This window comes from Peromyscus eremicus, chromosome 16_21, assembly GCF_949786415.1.
Source record: "Peromyscus eremicus chromosome 16_21, PerEre_H2_v1, whole genome shotgun sequence".
Taxonomy (NCBI): Eukaryota; Metazoa; Chordata; class Mammalia; order Rodentia; family Cricetidae; genus Peromyscus; species Peromyscus eremicus.
The window spans coordinates 25,920,638-25,941,790 of record NC_081432.1 but is presented as its reverse complement, the minus strand read 5'-3'; the positions used below and the strand labels follow the sequence as shown (position 1 = coordinate 25,941,790).

The following is a 21,153-nucleotide window of genomic DNA, read 5'->3' as shown; positions in this document are numbered from 1 at the left end:
TAAAAATGTGTGCCACATGGAGATGGGGATTTAGCTCAGTGGTAGAGCGCTTGCCTAGCAAGTGCAAGGCCCTAGGTTACGTCCTCAGCTCCCGGGGGGGGGGGGGGGGGGGGGGGGGATGTGTGCTACCATGCCCAGCTGTAGGTGTGGAACCATCCATATATGCAGTCAGATCATGACCCGGAGTGGTGTGTGACTGTCTTTTGAGGGTGAAGGAGTGATAATTATCTTTTCAAGTGCTACTTAAAAATCAAGCAGAATCAGGACACAAATTAGCTAGGGTTTGGCAATATGACAATTGCTCTGATAGATATGAGAGTGTTCAAATCACTGTGATAACAGTAAGAGTGGTCTGGGTAGATCAGCAAGACTGAAAACCTCATTAAATAGAGGATGGACTCTGAGGAGAGACAGTGCTGTAAAACTCTTGGGTAAGCCTGAGGCTAGCAGAAGGGGAAAAGTGAGGCAGTAGCTGAAGGAGGAGATGGGATCAGGTGAGGATTTAAATACCTTATTTTCTGTATTAAATTAGTTATGTGTGCAGGGTAATGAATGCTACATCGTGCACGTGGAGGTCAGGTGACAATTTGGGGAGTTGGTTCTCTGTCCACTGTGGGACCTGGGGTCAGACTTAGGTCATGTCATCAGATTTGCGCAGCACACACTCTGCTGGCTGGGCCGGCTTGCCGGACCAGGGAAGGATTTTTTTAAAGGCAGAAATGTAACAGAATATGTCTATATAGTAATATTTTTAGAGGTCCAATAAAAGGAAAAAGGTCTAGAAAAATGGTTTATTCTCCCTCGCCTGTAATTCATTCCTTTACAGTTGGCCTTCTGTAGCGTTTCCCAGAGGCTGTCTTCCTATGACGCAGATTTGCCTTCCGGATGCTAGTCTGGTAAGATAGTGACCAACATTCCAGCTACTCAGAGAGCCTGAGGCAGGAGCATTGCTTGAGTCCAGGAGTTTGAGACCAGCCTGGGCAACGTAGTGAAATCCCATCTCAACAAAAACGACAGGCATTTTGTCAAAGGTATTTCAACTCTCTTGGTAGGCTTGTGTACCTGAATCCAGATTTTGCTAGGTGGGTGCAGGTGCTTAATACTAATAAAAGTCTAGTGAGTTATACATGCAACTTAATGTCTTCAGTTGACACTTTTTAAAAAGTATAGGGAAGGAAAACTGTTACTCCTTTACCTTCTTGGAGTTCTTATATTGGATTCGTTGGAACAAAAAGTAGATTAATGAAGTAAAAAAATCAAATGGAAGCTTATTAACATGTATATGTCATATATACATGGGTTTTACCCATGGGAAAAAACTGAGTATATTTCAAAGAAGTAAGTGAGAATTTCAGGTTAAATATGATCCTGTGCTGAAACCAAGCATTCCTCTGTCTGCATGCTCGTGCATGTGTATGCATGGGTGTGGGGCGGAGGGCCCGTGTGCATGGAGGCTGGAAGAAAGCATCTAGTGTCCCATCTGTCACTCTCCATCTAGTCCATCGAGGCAGAGTCCCCCCTCCCCCAGAACCTTCAGCTCTCATTTTCTCAGCTAGGCTGGAACCCAGTGAACTTCGGTGATCTTCCTGTCTTCTCCACGCGCTGACTAGAGCTGGAGTTACAGACACGTGTGGGATGTTCTGCTTGTCTCCAGGGTCCCATGGTTGTGCAGCAAGCTCTTTTTTTTTTTTTTTTTTTTTTTTTTTTTGGTTTTTCCAGACAGGGTTTCTCTGTGTAGCTTTGCGCCTCTCCTGGAACTCACTTGGAAGCCCAGGCTGGCCTCGAACTCACAGAGATTCGCCTGGCTCTGCCTCCCGAGTGCTGGGATTAAAGGCGTGCGCCGCCGCCGCCGCCGCCGCCGCCGCCGCCGCCGCCGCCGCCGCCGCCGCCGCCGCCGCCACCACCACCACCACCACCACCACCACCCCCCGGCTGCAGCAAGCTCTTAACCACTGAGCCGTCTCTCTAGCCCTGCACGGCACAGCTGTGGTGTTGAACAGGGGTTGAAGAGGAACCTGGAAACAGCACTGCCATCGGTGCCCATCCTCTTTTTACTTTTTGAACATAGCCATGCATTCCATCTTCAAGGTATGCTTTGGTCTTGTAGCTCAGGCTAGCCTGGAACTTGCCGTGAGGCTGAGAATGCCCTTGCTCTTTTAGATAACCTAGTCTTGGAACCTCTTCTATCTGTACATAGAATTTTCTTCCTTTTCCAGCCACTGCTACATGGTATTGCCTAGGTGGCTATGTCGTATTTAATTAGTCCTCCTTGGGAATTCTTGAGGAGTTCTTAGTCTTTTGTTACAAACTGTGATACAGAGTCACATGTGCAGAGATTTCACAGGTGTCTAAGTGCATCCTAGAGATTTTTTGTTTGTTTGTTTGTTTGTTTGTTTGTTTTGTTTTTCGAGACAGGGTTTCTCTGAGCCTTTCCCGGAGCTCACTCTGTAGACCAGGCTGGCCTCGAACTCACAAAGATCCGCCTGCCTCTGACTCCCAAGTGCTGGGATTAAAGGCGTGCGCTACCACCGCCGGCCAACATCCTAGAGATATTATCAGGAGAGTTACCAATGGCCCTCCATAGACTGTACCTACTTTTTGTTTTATTTTGACAGGGTTTCTCTGTGTAGCCCTGGCTGTCCTGGAACTCGCTCTGTAGATCCGCCTGCCTCTACCTCCGGAGTGCTGGGATTAAAGGCATGTGCCACCATCAGCGGGCTTGTACCTACTTTTTATGTAACTGGTTTTCTGTAGCTGGACATCAGGCTTCTTTGCACATTGACCGAGGTGCTGAGGGCTAGCACTTTACCACAGAGCTGGCTACACCATCCATCTCTCTCGCTATAACTTAAATTTGCGTTCTCCTAGTAAAAGTGAGCTTAAGTTTCTTTTCCTAGTTTTTAGAGACGTCTTTACCTTTCTGACTGCCTTGTCTCTAGCCTAGCTGTCTGTTGGTTTTCGGGATGATGCTTGCTGATGTTTTATGATTATCATTTTAATATTTACATGTATTGCATCATTGTTTATCCTTCTCGAGTTGGACATTTTGTTTGTTTACTTATGCATGTGCATATATCCCAAAGTGCCAAGGACTGAATTGAGAACCTCTTGCGTGCTAGGCGAGTGCCGTCTCAGAGCTATGTCTGCACCCACTGATTTACATTTAGAATGTGCCTCTTTATTCTGCTGTGAACAGTTGTTACAAAGCACTTTCCTGCGTATTTGGGAATGTTTATTTGGGAGTAAAAACAGACCCCAACATCTATCACAGCTAGCTCTGAACAGGCCTTGCCTCACCTGGGTCTTAGTCCTTCACCTGTAAACCGAGAGGATTGTGCTAACCGATTTCCTGCTCTGTGCCCTTTTAGCATTTCCCCAAAGCAGAGTGCGGTAAGCTTCACAGTCCCCACAGCCTGGGTTCTGGAGCACAGCAGTGACACACTGGTGCTAGTTTCCAGCCATCCTGTTCTAGCAGTTTCTTGTTGGAGAGACGAGGCTTCATTTGGTTACAGATTTGCTTTTCACTTGCCTTCCTGGACACTTTTCAGTCAGAAATGTACTTGATGTTTTGTTTCATTTACATCAGAGATATTCTCTAAGAAGCTGACTTTAGTGATAGTGGGGAGTTCGGAGGGAGCTGGGTAGTGAGAATGAGAAAGAAAATATTCTTGCTTTAATTTGGTTTAACACTGGTCAGTAAATCTGCATCCATCTTCATTGCTGCCGAATGCCTCTGTTGGCCTGTTGAGCTTTCCAGACCCCAGGGGGACACTAATCTCTTTAAGTCTGTTTCCCCTCAGAACTCAGCACATGAGTTCCATACCCCTCCACTAGAGAGCTAAGGACTAATTACAATGGGGCTGCCTGTTCTTAGTGGGGCTTCACTACTTGGCATCCATGGAAATCCCCTTAGAGATGATACTAGCATCCATGGAAATCCCACTAGAGATATTACGTGCATTGTTTGATGTAGCCCAGCAGTAACAGGAGGCATAGACATAACGTGTGGACCTAAACGGTGTTTTAAACAAACCTCAGGACTGCTAAAGCTCCCTGGTTAGCTCTCTGCCTTTGATTCCTGTCAGTTTGTTCCCTGCAGAGCTTGCCCATACATTGGTACTCTCTGTGTGTGAGCCCACAGTGGCCAGAAGAGGGCTGGATGACAGGCAGTCAGAAGCCATCCTCTGTGGGTGCTGGAAACCGAACTCCTATCCTGCAAGAGCAGCAACTGCTTTTAACCACTCACTGTCTCTCTAGCCCTGAAATGTCATTTTTGACATGACTTTTTCCTATTTAAGAACTCAAGGGTCCTCCTAGTGTGTGTGTGTGTGTGTGTGTGTGTGTGTGTGTGTGTGTGTGTGTGATAAAGATTCTCAGCTTGGCCCTCCAAGGTCTCCTCAGTTGAATGTGGCTTACCTAGTTCTTCTCCCAGTCTTATCAGATGTGCACTCCCAGCTTGTTCCAGCTTGTGTGTTGACTGTGTTCCTTGTTTGTCGCATTGAAACTCCCTCAGGGCCGTTTGCTTCTGGTTGTCAGTGATGACCACATTCTCTCCAGACAGCTGTGTTATTTGTCCACATTTTTGCTGTTGCCAAAAGCAATGCTATTTATATCTACACATGTGTACATTTGGAAAATGTTAATTTAAAAATGAATCAGAAAAAAATGATTCAGAAGTTGTTGGCTAGGAAGAAAATATAAGGGACAGCCTCTCCATGTTGGATTTTATTAGTGTATGTGCAGTAATGGGAGATGCCTTCTGGGGTTCAAGAGTGATGTTGGGATTGTGCAGCTTAAGTCACAGAAAGTAAATGTTGACCCACTTTGTCTGTAAGGACAGCAGGATTAAGCTCCAGTGTTGAGATTGAACCTGGCCTGGTACAGGTGGCAGGGGCATGATGTATCTCAGTCCCAGGGAAGAGTCAGTAAGAGACCAGTAATTGAGCCCCAACCACCAAATACAGTTCTTTTCGTAAATTAGAGGTTCTTAGTAGACATAAATACTAGGAGCAAGGGCCTGTATCATTTATACTATGCAGATGTTTTTCATGTGAAAATAAAATAGTTAAGTAATACAAGCCCTGTCTCTGCCTGATTGTGTGTCTACAAAGGGAAAAAAAAAAAAACAAAAAACATTTGAAGGAAATTCAGAGCTGAGTGGAGAAGCAGGTGTTTGGGTAAATATACTGCCCTGGGTACATGCACACCAAGTACAGGGTGAAGGGGACCCCCTCACAGCAGGGGCTCCACCTCCCGCATCAGACACAAGCCACACCCAACACCTGTTTTCACAGAGATCCTTTATTAAGCAGGGAAGAAAAGTTCAAGTGGCCGCTTTCTGACTCAGGCGGAAAACAGCAGCAGATGACCTTGCAGGTGTCATTTTTAAAAGAAAGGGAGGTCTGTGTTAGAATGTTCTAGGATGTGGTGGTAACGGAGATAGAGGATGAGGGAGAAGGGAAAAGGGGCAGGGGTATTCGTCCCAAGGGACAAAGGGCAAATGGTGGTTTATAAAGGTAAAGGGGGAAGCCCCTGTGTTAGGATGAGGTGTTTAATTTTAGGTGAGCCAAAGGGGGCCCCCGACCACCGGATTCCAATACTCCGATAGCTGGACCTTGGTAGTCAGCCCCAGGAGGACGAAGTGGCCAAACAAGGGAACAGACCGCGGTGGCCAGCCTCAGGAATGCAATACAGTGGTCCCCAGCAAGGCAGAGGGAATTGGGGAGAAGGGCAAGGCCCACCAGAGCCACACACTTGAGTGGGCCAGTGTCCCTTCAAGGGGTAATTTAAATTATGAAGCAGTGTTCTGTGCTTTGGGAAACATGGCTGTGCAGGGTGGGGTGAGGCCATAGATGGGTAGTTGAGTAACTCAAATAAGGTACCCCACAAAAAGGTTAAGGGGATCTGTCTTCCTCCGCCTCTGCCTGGAGAAATCGAAAAAGGAAAGACGACCTGTGGCCTCGATGTCATTGTTTAGAGGAGGGAAAAGAATCATTTCCCATTAATCCTCTCAGTGGAAGTGTCTGTCTAAAGTGACTCTAAGATTTTTGGAACGCCTGTGGCGTTTCTGTCCTTTCATCAAAATTTTGCACCGATCACAGACTGAGAAGGAAATAAAATCAAAGCTGACCAACCCAGCCTCTCTCGTTTATAATTGTTTTGTTGGTGCATTGATGTTTATGCATATGGAACCCTGATCATGTTCTGCAAGCACCCTCTACTTTCTGGCTGTGGATTTCTTGTTGTTGTTACTTTTGTTGTTGTTGTTGTTGTTGTTATATCAGGACAGGCTCCCTGGCCTGGAGTTTGCCAAAGCTGTCCAGTGATCTGCCTGTCCTGGTCTCGGTAGGACCCTAGGGGGCTTGGACAGGTCCTGATCTGTTTCTGTTTTGTTAGTTTTTAGTTGTTGTTTTGAGACAGAGTTTCACTGTGTAGCCCTGGCTAGCCTGGAGCTCACTCAGTGGACCGGGCTGGCTGCTGCCTCCAGAGTGCCTAGGATTCAAGGCGTTGGACCCCCATGGTAGAGCTTTAAAAACATTTTTAAACATGGGCTCTAGGAATTGATGCCATCCTTGTGTTTGTAGAGTACCATGGAGCTATCACCCCCACTCTCATATATTTCTTTAGATACCATTTTAGAAAAATCGTTTTAAATATGTTTCAAGATGCTGGCAAGATGGCTTAGCTGTTAAAGTTCCTTGCCACCCAGCCTGACAACCTGAGTTCAATTTCTGGGATGCACATGGAGATAGGGGAGAGCTGGTATCTGACAACTGCCCTCTGACCTCCACACACATGCCGTGGCATTTGTACATATATATGTGCACAGCACATGTTTGAGCACACACACAAATAAGTATGTACTAAAATTTTAAAGAATATTTTAAGTGTGTCTTGCTTCCTTAGAATCTAAAATATTGGTGATTTGTTAGATTCGCACACACGGCTGGGCATGCAGTATGAATTTAATAAGTTCATTTTGAGTGAAAATGCCTCAGTAATTCTCTTGGATGTTGAATTAGCTCTTGCTGTGGCAACGAAGAGCCCTCCAGTTTTGGTGGCTTTCACTCTCAAACATCATTTCTCAGCTGCATTCTGAAGGTATGCTCAGCTGGTTCAGCTGAGCCTGACATGATTTGTTCAGGCTGAGATCGCTTTCTTTGGGAACCCAGGGGTGGTGGTGGGGTGGGGGGACAGTGTCTGCTTCCAGAATGACCTCCGGGTGAAGCAGAGGAAGGAACGTGTCCTAAATGTACCTTGCAGAACTCGTCCACATTCCGTTGGGCAGAGTGAGGAACATGGTAAGACACACGCCCCAAATTAAAGGACAGGAAAGTGGAGTTTGCCTATGGGACGGGAGATGTGAGGGTGAATGTCTGTTGAGAACTGAGCAAATATAAATGTTTCTTGTGATGAAAACATGTATATTTAGAATTAATCAGCCAGACTCAGAAGCAGTCAGAAGCCAGTGGGACACAGGCCTCCTCTCCATCAGAACTCATCAGGGTGACATCGACCACAGTGTCATGAGAGCTTCCTCACAGCTGTGTCAGGTGACCTTGACATCTAGACGGAACACATGTGCTCTCTTCTGTGTTCCTTCCTGGGGGAACTCGATGGCACGTAGGCCCGGTCTTATTTCTCTGGGGGTGCTCTTCGGACAGAGTGTGGGGTGACTTACAGTGCCCCTGCTGCCTGGGAGGTAGGTGACATGCACGACTCTTTTGTGGCTTTCATTCAGCACAGCGTTCTCTGCCTTTAAAACCTTCATTCTGGAGATAGCTTTGGGAAGGGAGGGGCTTCACTTTTGGTACCATCTTGGTGACGTTCCCGGTGGGTCTGGTATAAAACAAAACATTAAAGCAGTGTTTCTCAACCTGGGGGTCGCAATCCCCTTGAGGGTCAAATGACTCTTTCACGGGTTTGTATATCAGATTTACATTATGATTCATAACAGTAGCAAAATTACAGTTGTGAAGTAGCAATGAAAACAGTTTTGTGATTGGGGGTCACCACAACACGAGGAACTGTATTAAAGGGTCACAGCAGTAGGAAGGTTGAGAACCACTGCATTAAATGAATTTTTTTCTTTAGAGATACTTTAAATATGAAATGAAAAGAATCTGGTAGGGAGGAAGGTTTCCAAGGGCTGGGAATGCGAAAGATTTAATTAAAACTTCAATTACTTTAATGGAAGCATCTCCCAGCATCAACACAGGAAATAGCAACGTCTTCCAGCTAAAACTTGGTGCCATCTCGCTTTTAAGCTCTGGTCCCATGCTTTCCAGCGTGGATTTCCTGGCGAGTCACACTTAGACCTGTGAAATGAGCAGTTCGGTTGCCTGTTGCTGATGAGCTCCCGATCTGTTTGCATTGTCCTGTTTGTGCTTCGGGAACTTTCCCCCTTCGCAGTTCTGTTTCTTGTCAGGAGAGAGGTGCTGCAGGAGGAAGGCCTGCCTCCTCTGATTCTGTGGGCTCTTCGCTTGATGCTTCTGTGGCATGCACACCTTAGTGGGACATTCAGTAGCTTCCCCTGACCCACGAAGGGCACCCCACCAGCAGATTCTGCTGCCATGAGTTTTCCGTGGCTTTCTCTGGCATCCCCAATAGTGCTTTCTAGTAAATTTTACTGATATGATATCTTAGTAAAATTCCCAAACTTCCATGGCTTTGTCCTTTTCATAAAATCTAGAAGTCATCTCTGGTTGATACTCTCTGTCAGCCCTCTTTACAACTGAGTAGTTATTCTCCTGTTACAATTAATAGTATTTTCTATCAGGATTTCTCGGCTTAAGCTAGCATGTGGTTTCTGTCTTCTCATTTTACCTTGACGGATACATTTGGCTTGTAAGGAGTAGTTCCGTTTTCATAAGTCCTTCTGAGGCTAACACATGCAAAGCACTCAGGATTGTGTCTGACAGCGAGTACTTCATCAGCGTTTGGTGATGATGCTGCTGTCGTCATCATCATCACTGTCATCGTCACCAGCAGCATCTAAAGGTGATATTTCTGTCGTTCGTCCACAGGATGTTTCGTCTTAACGCCCTTGCCGCGCTGGCAGAACTAGCCGTGGGCTCGCGATGGTACCATGGGGCATCTCAGCCCACACAGAGCAGGCGAAGACTGATGATGGCAGCTTTCCTGGGAGCATCGGCGGTGACGGCCAGTACCGGTCTCTTATGGAAGAAGTGAGTGTTCTTTCCGGCTTGATTTTACGTCAGGCTCCTTTGCCGAATCATTTGGTATTGATGATGTAGATCTGTGAAATAGGGTTTCTCACATAGTTGTGCTATCCTGCCGGAGCAGCAGGTAGAAAACGGTGCTCCAAGCTCTGCCAGCTCCCCCTCTGGATATTTGTATGGTGAGATAGGGATGGCTTCCGAAAAGGATGTTGCCTGACACGTGAGAATTTGGTGGCCACATGAAACTAATAATCCTCGGTACTCTTGTGTCACCTCATCATTTTCTCACTCGTCGCTGAGCCTTCCCTGGCGGGAGAAGAACATGCAGTGAGCCGCAGGCCTCTATTTTTCTGTCTCTGCCACACTGCGTGTGTACCTTCCACTTCGTTCACCCTGTCTTCAAGTAGCTGTCTGTATGCTTGGCTTCCCAAAGCAGTACACTTTAAAAGTGGATTCCACTGAATAAGTATATAATAAAGTCTGCCCACTTTAAACATATAGTCAGTCCCATGATTATTAACAAAAGTATATAGTTGTGTAACCACCCTCAAATCAAGAAATAGAACATTTCCACCAACCCATAGTGTCTTCCCATGCGTCTTCCATGTCAGTCTCTTATTACCCACAATTCCAAGCAGGTGCTGAGCTGATTTCTATCACCATCCCTTTATATTTCTGAAATTTAGTCTAAGTGGGATCATAAAGGATTTATTTCTTAGAGGCAGGTGTGGTGGCCTAGCCTCGGATCACAGCCCTCGGGGACACAGAGACAGGAGCCCTGAGAATTTGAGGACAACTGTCTTCAGAACAAATAGTGGCAGAGAAATAGCCATGCCCGTGTGGATGTGTCGTCTTTAACACAGCGCGGCGTGTTTGAACTCTGTCCGTCTGCATCAGAAGTTAGAGTCCTTTTGCAGTCCAGTAGTTCTCTGTCATATGAACATCGTATGAAAACGTGTCTCCATTCATGAGTTGCTTCTTCCTTGTTTGTTCTCATTGATAAAACCACCTTGAAATCCATAAACAAGTCTTCGTTGCCTGTGGCTCAGAGGGTGAAGGCTCCTGTCACCAAACAAGGTGACAAACCTGACTTTGATCCCTGGGACCCACATGATGGGAGGAGAGAACTGACTCCCAACAACTGTCCTCTGACCTCCACACGGACACTGAGGTGTGTACCCCACACACATAAATAACAGTAATAAAATTTAAAAAATGTGTTTGAAGCAAAGTAAAACACCAAACAGTTTTTTACTGGGTTCTGGGCACTGCACCACTGTGGACTGGCTGTGCAGTGATCCAGTTCCCACACATTTTGTACTATTCTAGTCAGGCTAGCGTTTCATTGTGCTCTCTATTTCTCTAATAGATGATGCTCTTCCCAGAGTTATTGTCATCTCTTTGGCCTCCTTTGTTAATTGTCTATTCAAATCACCACTAAAAATTACATTACTTTTGAAAGATTTTTATTTATGTGTACGTGTGTGTGTGTGTGTGTGTGTGTGTGTGTGTGTGTGTACATGTGTGAAGGTACCTGCAGAGGCCAGAAGAGGGCATTGGATCCTCTGGAGCTGGAGTTACCAGTGCTCCTGAGCCCCGGACATGAGTGCTGGGACCTGAATTCAGGTGCTCTGTAGGAGCAGTGCATACTCCTAACCCCCGAGCCATCTCTCCAACTCCAAAGTGTATTTTTTTTTTTTTTTTGAGTGCTAAAAGGTTTTTCTGGACACAAGATTTGGACAGATATGTACTTAGTGTAAATATTGTCTCTGAGTGAATAGTGCACATTTTCACCTTTTTTATAGTGTCTCTCAAAGAACAAACACTTGATTTTGAGAGGTCCAGTTTGTCAGTATTGTCTTATTGAGGAAATTGTTGTTTATCCCCTAACGTATGCTCTCTGTGCTCTAAGTTTTAGGGTTCTGGCTTTAGGGCTTCCTGTAGGTTAATTTTTGTGACTGGGGTGAGGTAGGGGATTTGTTTTGTTTTATTGTGATGCTAGGGCCGGAACCCAGGGCGCTGTTTGTGCCAGGCACGTGCTGGGTCACCCTCCCAGCCCTCCACTTAGTCACTCCCGCAGCATCGGAAGAAGCTCGTCGTTTTACTCTTCAGTCATGGAGTTGTCAGGTCCACGGACGCCTTCATTTCCTCAGCTGTGTGTTTGCTTCCAGGAGTCTGTGCCTTTGGACTTTAGATGTACTGGTTTGTCTCTTTCTTTCTATTCTGTGTGTACGAGTGTTTGCTTACATGCATGTGTGCACCACATGTGTGCAATGCCCCTGGACTCCAGAAGAGAGAACTGGAGTGACAGACAGCCGAGAGCCACCATGTGGGTGCTGGGAACTTAATCTTGCAGGTCCTCTGCAAGAGCAGCCCCTGCTCCTAACCAGTTTCAATACCACAGACAGCTAATGGTGTTAGCAAAGTCAACCTGTTCTTTCGGCCCCCTTTCGTCATGACGTGGGTGAGTCAACTTTCACAGTCGTTCATTCTTCTTGGTTTGTGTATTTATGGTCTTTACTGTCTCCCTCCCGGTAGTGGTGGGTTTTGTTCTTTTTCTAGTACTTACTTTAGAGTTTTGTGTCATCCACCTGGTATTTCTGTGTTTTCCGATACAGGAAATTAACACCGTCTTCCAAGCAGCCTTTAGCTGTGTCTCACATGGTTACTATGTTGTTTTCACCCGGTTCATGTTATTTCCTACTTCTTACTATTTGATCTTTATTTTTGTCTAATTAGTTATTTGGAAGTCTGTTGCTAACACTTAAAAGTATTTGGTGGTTTTTTCCATGCTTTTTGTTTGTTTGTTTTGGGTTTGTTTATAGCTTAATCCACTGTACTTCAAGAAATAATTAGGAGGGTTTTATTTTGTTTTTGAAATGGTGTTTCTGTAGTGCCCAGGCTGCCTTAGAACTTGTAACCCAGACTGCCCTCTGGCTCAGATCCACCTGCCTTAGCTTCCCCTGGTGCTCCGATCATAGGCATACACCTCCAACGCCCCCTCCCCACTCGCTTGTTTTATGGTTGATTTTGTCCCTGACTGCAGCTTACTAGACACAGCTCTCTGTTTCATTTTCCTACTTTTTATTGACAGGTGTTAACCGTATTAATGGTGTCCAGTGTGCTATTGCCCTGTGTACATACACTGTGGATTGGTCTTCCTTGGGGGACGGTTCCGGACATCAAGCCCAAGTCCACCCGCCTGCTAGGCGCATGCCCTGCTCCGCCCTTTCTCTGTTCCTGCCTTCCCCCTTCTCCCTCCCTCCTTGTACTTGCTCTAAGAGCAGGGCTGACAAGCCTTTCCGAAGGGCCAGCTACTTGTGTAGCAGGGTGTACCAAGCCTCTGTTCCTGCTGCTGTTATGCACAAGCAGCACTAGTGACCGAAGCGCAGCTTCAGTAGACCCTGATGGCTGTGGAGACTTGAGTTCCATGTAATTTTCGTGTGTCACGGAAGATTATTGTTTGGAATCCTCTCAACCGTTTGAAAATGTGGAAAGCATGTGGGAGACTAGATTTGACCTATGGATCGTAGTTTGCCAATCTCTGCTCTGGACCGTGCATCATACATCTTGTGTTTGTCATAGCCTACCTTTAGGTGGTGTTCTATTACTTGCCATATGTGTGAGAACTCTGCAATGACATATTTTAAATTTCCGTCACTAACTGTTGGTATTATTGTGTTATACATTCCATGCCTGTATGAATACACACACCCCAGAGAATTTTGTTATTACTGGTTATTTTTGCTTTAAATTAAATTTTAAAGAAAGGGGCAGGGCCGGACATGGTGGGAAACAGAGGCAGGTGGATCTGAGTTTGAGGCCAGCAAACGTGAGGTCTACAACTCACGTTCCAGGACTTCCAGGACTATGTAGTGAAACCTGTCTCGAAATAAACCAAACAAGAAAGTGGCAACCATTGTCTTCAGTTGTATACTCAGAGGCACCAGCCTCCGATGGATGGCTCTAAGCTCAAGACCACACAGATGGCCCTGGTCAAATTCAGTAGATCCCAAAACAAAACAGAAGGACGTGACTGTAGGAAAGGAACTTCTGGAGGAGGGGGGCGAGTGTTGACAGTAGTGGGGGGAGCATAAGAACAGATAAGAGTAGGTAGACAATGTATGAAATTGCCAGAGAGCTGTGTGTGTGTGTGTGTGTGTGTGTGTGTGTGTGTGAGCACATGTGTGCATGTGTCGGTCAGAGGATAGCTTGCTGGAGTTGGCTCTCTTCCTCCCACTACATGGGCTCCAGGGATTGAGCTCAAGTCTTTGGGATTGGTGGCATGTGCTGAGCCATGTTGCCAGCCTGAGAAATTCTAAAAAGGAGAAAGATTTTTGCATTTATCCACACAGTTTCCATTTCTGGTGCTCTTCATTCCTTTGCGTTGGTCCACATTTCTTTTTCTTTTTTCTTTTTTTTCCCCCTTAAATTTGCCTTTATTTGTAACTTAATTCTTTTGTGCAATGACAACCATGTGAATGTGGTGGCTGGTTGCTTTTCTGTCTTTCCTTGAGCATGACTTTACTGAAAAAGAAAAAACGGGCTTGGAATTGGCATGTCGGGATTCACTGTGACGTATGGTGAGAAATTCCCTGCTTTGTGCTCTAAATCAAGAGAAAACAGAGTCACAGTGAATCAAATTCTACAATATAGTTAAGCATAATAATGTTTCAAAATGTGCTTGTAGGAGACTAATTGAAACAAATCACGCTTCCCTTCTGCCTGCGGGTCTACTCTTGAGGTAGAGTCCCTGTCTCCAAAAACTAACCCAGGAGCTATCTCCAATTAACAACTGCTCACAAAGGAAAAATTCTCCAAGAGAATCTTACTGGGTGTACAAACCACACCTAAGGGCAGGCCCCATGCCCAGCAGTAGATGGCCAACACAAAATGAACTCCAAGCTGGTTTTGGAGTTTTTGTTTGTTTGGTTGTTTTTTTGTTGTTGTTGTTTTGTTTTGTTTTATTTTGTTGTTATTGTTTTTGGTTCTTGTCTCATAATGCTTTGTTTGGGCATTTTTGCCATACTGGTCTTTTGCTTGTATATTATGATTTCTAATTCTTTGTTTTTATGGTACATGTTTCTCTGCTTTTTTGTTGTTGTTTGTTTTGTTTTATTCTTGCCTGTTTGTTTTCTAAAGAGAGAGAGAAAGAAGGCATGGAGTTGGAAGGGTCGGGAGGACGTGGGAAGAGAGAGGGAGGGAACCAAAATCAGAACATTTTCTATTGAGCTGGGCGTGGTGGTGCACACCTTTAGTTTCAGCACTTGGATAGGTGGATCTGTGAGTTGGAGGCCAGCTACATAGTGAGTTCCAGGATAGCCAGAGCTATGGAGAGAGACCTTGTTTCTAATTAATTAATTAGAGAGAGAGAGAGATTTTATTACTTGTTTTTTATTCTATATCTATTTTTTATTGCAGTAAACAGCACATAACATTTTTCATCTTAACCATTTAAAAACATATTTTAGTCATATTAAGTATATTCTCATTGTGAAATAGGACTCCAGAACTTCGTCTTGTAAGAATGAAGTGGTACACTTATTAAAAAGAATGGAATGGTATACCACTGAAAAATAAAAATGAAATATTAAACTCATTGAAGAGTAAGAATGAAATGGTATACTCATTAAAAGGTAAAAAATGAAGTGATATGCCCACTGAAAATTAAGGACGAAATGATATTCCTGGAGCTGGAGAGATGGCACGGAAGTTAAGAGCACTGGCTGCTTTTCCAGAGGACCGGAGCCCAGGTTCAGTTCTCGGCAACCTCACAGCAGCTGACAGCTCTTTAAAACTCCAGTCCCAGGGGATCCAAAGACCTCTTCTGACCTCTGCTGGCAATGCACACACATGATGCACAGACATACATTCAGGCAAATACTCTTACACCTAAAAATAAAATCTCAAAGAAAGAACTTAAAGCATGATATTCCCACTGAAAAGTAAAAATGAAATGATATACCCATTGAAAAGCAACTTCCCATTCCCTCAACTGTCCATCTTCAGGACCTTTTTCACCTTTACAATCCGAAGCTCCAACCCATTAAATAATAATGCCTCAGTCTTCATTCTGCTCTGTGACTTCACTAATCTTGGTAACTCATGGGAATGCCGTTATATAGTATTTGCCTTTTTTGGGCCTAGCTTATTTCACTTAGCAAGCTTCCTGTGCATAGGTAACAAGGCGAGGGGTGGGGGACGGGGGTTGCCGAATACTTCAGGGTTTTAGGAAGTCTTTCGTGTAGGACTTTGGACAAATGTGGTTGCTGCTCTGCTGAGCTGTGTATGAGTACTTGTTAATGGGATGGACCTCCATGGTTAACCTAGACTTCCCTTTTGCATCACCAGGGCTCACGCAGAGTCTCCGCCATGTGTCAACAGCAAAAAGCCTGACCCTGGTGATACAGGGAAGACTAAAGAGGAAGGGGAAGTCTCCAGTCATGACGGAAGGGCCGCGGATGCTGGGACCGAGCCTTATCCAGAAGAGAAGAAGAAGAAGCGTTCTGGATTCAGAGACAGAAAAGTATGGATCAGAGTTTTGCTACTGAATCAGAACTGTGTTCTAAAGGGGAGCCGTGCTGTCCACCTCCTCGTCTGGGTTTCAGATGGGTCACAGTCGCTCCTGAGTTCTTCACCTCTTTACTGTTGTTGTAAGCGAAAGGTACCCTAGGAGTGTGGAGCATCACGTGACAGAGTCGCAGCGCACACATGCGCGCACGCGCGCACACACACACACACACACACACACACACACACACGCGCGCACACATCTACTCACTCCAGATAGTGAGCCCACAGTAGACCAAAGTACAGATACCAGCAAAGGTTAACTTGGGGAGCTAGTATGTTTTATTGGGGTTATTTACAGGACCATGAATGAGAGGTCACCTACAGGAGCAGAAATGACTCAAAGAGAGCTGCTCACCCAAGCCCACCCCAGCATGAGTGATAGCTCACAAAGCTGGGAACCTGGAGCACACTGCACAGCCTGCAGGCAGCTCCACAGATTGGAGAATTTCCTTTCCAGGTGCCTCAGATAGTCTAAACCTCTTCCAGGTAGATCAGCTGATTTCTCCCCTCGCCCCCCAGGCTACTTGGCTGGTCTCTGCTTCTTTGTGGCTTCAGTGGCTGATCTGAGAGTGACTCTCAGCAGTCTCTACTATTTACTCTTGGTGGGGTGCAGGGGCGGCTAGTGAATCTGGTCAGTTTCAGGAACTTCCTAGAGCTGTTTTGAGTTGCTTACCTTCTGTCTTCAGGAACTATGTGTTTTCACCTCAGCTCCTCCAGAGATGAGATAAAAGTGAGCAGAGCAGTGTCTGTGGTTGGTCTCCAGGAGGCTCACACTTTTGGTTCTTTCAGTTCAAATAGTAAGCCCATGCTTGCTTTCTGTGTCTTCCTGTGACGTCAGACTTCGGAGTTCAGCAAGCATGCACATAAACACTCTAAAGGGTTATCTCTTAGACAACTTGCTTGTTAGCATTAAAATCAGTTGCTTCCAGCTACAGAAATATAAATGCCACAGCAGGTCAGGTTGCTTCCCATGTGCTGTGTCATGTGCATCTGTAAGAGTCACTCCTTCCAAAGTACAGAACTTTTTTGTTGTTGTTGTTTGGTTTTGCTCTTTTGGGAGGGCAACACCCAGCTCCCAAATAAATCACCCACGGAGACTTATTTCTTATAAATGCCTGGCCTTAGGTTGGCTTGTTGCTAGCCAGCTTTTCTTAACTCTAATTATCCCATCTACCTTTGGCCTCTGGGTTTTTAGATTTTTCTTTTCCTGTGTATCTTTCTTTCTTTCTTACTCCATTGCTGGTTGTATAGCTGGGTGGCTGGCCCCTTGTGTGGTTCCTCCTTCTCTCGCTTCTTCTTTTTCCTCTCCCAGATTTCTCCTTCTATTTATTCTCTCTACCTGCCAGCCCCGCCTATCCTTTCTCCTGCCTTGCTATTGGCCGTTCAGCTCTTTATTAGACCATCAGGCACAGTAACACAGCTTCACAGAGTTAAACAAATGCAACATAAAAGAATGCAGCACATCTTTGCATCATTAAACAAATGGTCCACAGCATAAACAAATGTAACACATCTTAAATAATATTCCAGAACACTTTTTAGATGAAATTATACAGTTTCTCAACTTCTAAATCCATTTGTGACCGGGGTGAATTTGAACAAAGGTTATATCACAGTTCGTCAGGTATTAGGTGAATTCTGTAAATTCAGAGCGTAGCGCTGCCACATGCTGCCAGTTTCATTTACACACTTCCACTTTAGAAATAGAGTCGAATGACTCAAGTCAACATGTGTCAGCCTGCTTCCATTTATAGCCTCTCCTCCCCTTAGCAGATGACAGTGCCTCCAGCATCTCAGGGGCACCAAAGCTACCAGTGCGGTGTATTAATTTGTACCTCCTGAAGCTGTAAAGCCTAACTGACCTACGTGAGGAACAGTTCTTAATTCTTCCCTAGTCTCAGAGGACGAGCCATGTCCCCTCCCTCTGTTGAAAGGTAGTCCTTGTGCATCTCATTCCCCAAGAATCATTTTCATCACTGACTGCTGTCACTATTTATTCCTTTAAGTAACATATAAACATGGTAAGAGTTCTTCTGTCCATAATTTAATGATCATAATCACATTTTTAATTCCGAATTTATTTTTTAGTATTTTATTTTTTACAAAACAAAATACATACTGTTTATAAAAGCAAAAATTACAAAGTATATACAAATCCATCTACTAAGACAAATGAGATCTTTTCAATAGAACATTACTGGAACAGTTCTTACAAAGAAGACTCGGGCTGTGAAGATGGTCAGTGGGTAAAGGCCCTTGCTGCCAAACCTGGTGACCTGAGTTTGATCTCTGGAACTTAAACCCCAGTGCTGGAAGGAGAGCACCGACCCCACTAGTCATCGTCAGCCCTCCACATGTGCGCAGTGGCATGCACATCTGCACATAGACACACACAAACATACAAACGTAAAAATGGAGACCTTAAAGAAATATTGCATGATAAACTATATCTTTTTATTGTGGGCTTATTAAAAACCATCTCAGGCTGGGCAGTGGTGGTGCACGCCTTTAAGCCCAGCACTCAGGAGGCAGAGGCAGGTAGATCTGTGAGTTCGAGGCCAGCCTGGTCTACAGAGTGAGTTCCAGAATAGCCAGGGCTACACAGAGAAGCCCTGTCTTGAAAAACCAAAATAACAAGAAAAAAAAAAAAACAAAACTCTACTACTCTTAGGAGTCAGCAGTTTGTATCATTTTAAAAAGAGACTGTATCTCTTAAAAGCTCTTGTGTGCCTCTCATGTATGAGGTAAAGCATCCTCATTTCTTTGTTTTTTGTTTTTTGTTTTTTGTTTTTTGTTTTTTCGAGACAGGGTTTCTCTGTGTAGCTTTGCGCCTTTCCTGGAACTCACTCTGTAGCCCAGGCTGGCCTCGAACTCACAGAGATCCGCCTGCCTCTGCCTCCCGAGTGCTGGGATTAAAGGTGTGCACCACCACTGCCCAGCACATCCTCATTTCTTAAGCAGTTGCTGTTTTATTATAACGAAATTCTTTCTTACTTGGTCAAAATCTCATAGATAGCTTTGATCCATGACCTTACTTCTGCTATTCACATACAATGTCTGGATTTTGTTTAAATTGTTTTCCTACAAAGCAAAATATATATGTGGGGTGCCACAACCACAAATGGATTAGCTTCTTTGTGTGTATTTTATTTTTGTCTTTTTTTTTTTCCTTCAGTGATCCTCCTGCCTTCACCTCCTGAATGCTGGGATTGTATATATGCCACCATGCCCCCAATACAAGTAGATTTTTATAATAATTACTTCCTCTCATATTTGGAATATATAGAAAACTCAGCAGTATACTTTTAATCCAGTTTAGCAGAAAACTATTCAGACCTTGCATTTTTCAGTTTGGCACCGCAAGCCATGAATTTTGGACCCAGGACATTGCCTACCCAGGGACAGTGTAGCTCATCGTTATCTGTCACTGTAACTGGTCCTGATAACTGTCTGATTACTTGTTGTTTTGTGATAGTAGACCCAGTTGTCTTCAGAGTTAACCTCTGTGAAGGTGATGGTGGCACACATCCTGCTGTGGGCCAGATGTCCCAGCCTGGCCTTCCCCTGATGAAGCCCTTGGGAAACTCTGTCGTACATCACAAGGCAGGCAGAAGCCAACCGGCTCAGTGGCATCTGGGTCGTGTGCAGCTGAGTGGTGTTTTTTCCCCTGGGGCAGGGACAGTTTGAACCCCACTCAGGACAGCAGCCTCTTAGTGGGGACATCCCTTCCTTGGCAGCCACCTTCTCGGTCTAGACCGACCGTTGATCCGCCTCCCTTGCTGTGTTCTGTCCTGTACTTGTCTGTCTGGCAGGGCAGGGCCTAGAGGGACTTTCTAACGCAGGAGGCACTTGGAGCCGCTTCGATAGGAGAGTTCCATGTACTGCAGGTGGTGGAATGGAGTGGATACAGGGTGTTCGGGATTTATCCATTTCTTGGCCTCTTGGTCCTGCACCAGCAGCTGGGGATGGCTACCTTCCTTCCCTGGGCCTTCTTTCACCTCTATGGGCAATGGGAGCATGAGCTAGTTCACGTTATCACCTGAATCAAGTGTTCATCACCCGATGTATTGTCGTTTTATCTTGCTGTTTTAATGTCAGATTTTTCCCCCCTTTGATGCTGAGGATTGAGCTTAGGACCAAGCATGAACTCTGTAATCAAACTATTTCTCCCCAACCTAATAATATGTTTTAAATCTCTTGATATATTGGGGACAGGCTCCGGGCCATTTAACCTTTAAAGTTTCCTATGGCTGGGCCTTATTGCCACTTATTTTAAGTGTCATTCATTCCTCCAGCCTCTGTATTACTTGAATATTGGCAGTCGGACTCTGAGGACTCTTGATTAGACTTGTCTTTGGTCCCTGGAGCCACACTAGTGGTGGCAGTGTTGTTTCCTGTTCCCAGTAAACTTGTAACGTCTGGCTGCTCCTCCTCCTCTTCCTCCTCCTCCTCCTCTTCTCTTTTTAGATTATGTGTTTTTATGTGTATTTAGACATATTTGTTTTTATGTGTATGAGTGTTTGCTTGCATGTATGTATGTGCAGCACATGTGTGTGGAGGCCACAAGAGAGCTCCAGGTCCCCTGGAACTTGAGTTACATACAGTTGTGAGCTAGCATGTAGTTGGTGTGAATTGAACCCAGGTTCTCTGAGAGAGCAGCAAGTGCTCTTGATCATGGAGCCATCTCTCCAGCTCCTTATTTTTCCTTTTAGCAGCTATGGTTATCAGTCCTTTCTGACTTCTCATTAGTGTATTTCACACAGAAAAATAATCCCTGAATTGGATTCAGTTATGCTCAGCAATTTTATGGAAGATATGTCTTAACGTAATGATGCTTAAGAAAGACTGATAAATGATGGAATGAATCATTATCATTTCCTTAGTAAGTTTTTGAGCATCCCCAGTCCCTCAGTAGTAGCCTATCATTGCTTCCAAACTTTGTTCTCTTGGACTCTGTCCTAAATTCCTCCTATAGTGATTTGGTGAAATCACTGAGTCACTAAAAGGAATCAGAGTTGATATGGAACAATCTCCAGGATATGGTGCTAAGTTAGAAAAGGCAATATAAATATACTAAATGTTACTAATATGTATATATTAAATGCTATGTGTATATATATATATACTAAATGCTACCAATGTGTACGTACTAGATGCTACTGATGTGTGTATACTAGATACTACCAATGTGTACATACTAGATGCTACCAATATGTATATATTAAATGCTAGCAATGTGTACATACTAAATGCTACCGTGTATGCATACTAAATGCTGCCAATATGAGGATTTACTAAATCTGTTACTTTTCTGAACCTATTGTTTCAGAATAAACTTTCTAACCACACAGAACCATTAGTTTATATTAACACTACAGCAGTTGAGTCGGGACGTGGG

The 21,153-nt window shown here is 44.8% G+C and overlaps 1 protein-coding gene across 1 annotated transcript in view; it reads left to right on the top strand.

Annotated features, from left to right (window-relative positions):
- The first annotated feature begins 895 nt into the window (after positions 1-895).
- Positions 896-21,153, top strand: part of Micu1 (mitochondrial calcium uptake 1) — a 142,756-nt gene continuing 122,498 nt past the window's right edge. The window contains exons 1-3 of the mRNA XM_059281814.1: positions 896-1,031; positions 9,027-9,188; positions 15,534-15,708. Of these exons, the coding sequence (XP_059137797.1) occupies positions 9,028-9,188; positions 15,534-15,708 (336 nt within the window). The 5' untranslated portion in view covers positions 896-1,031; position 9,027. The remainder of the gene's footprint in view (positions 1,032-9,026; positions 9,189-15,533; positions 15,709-21,153) is intronic.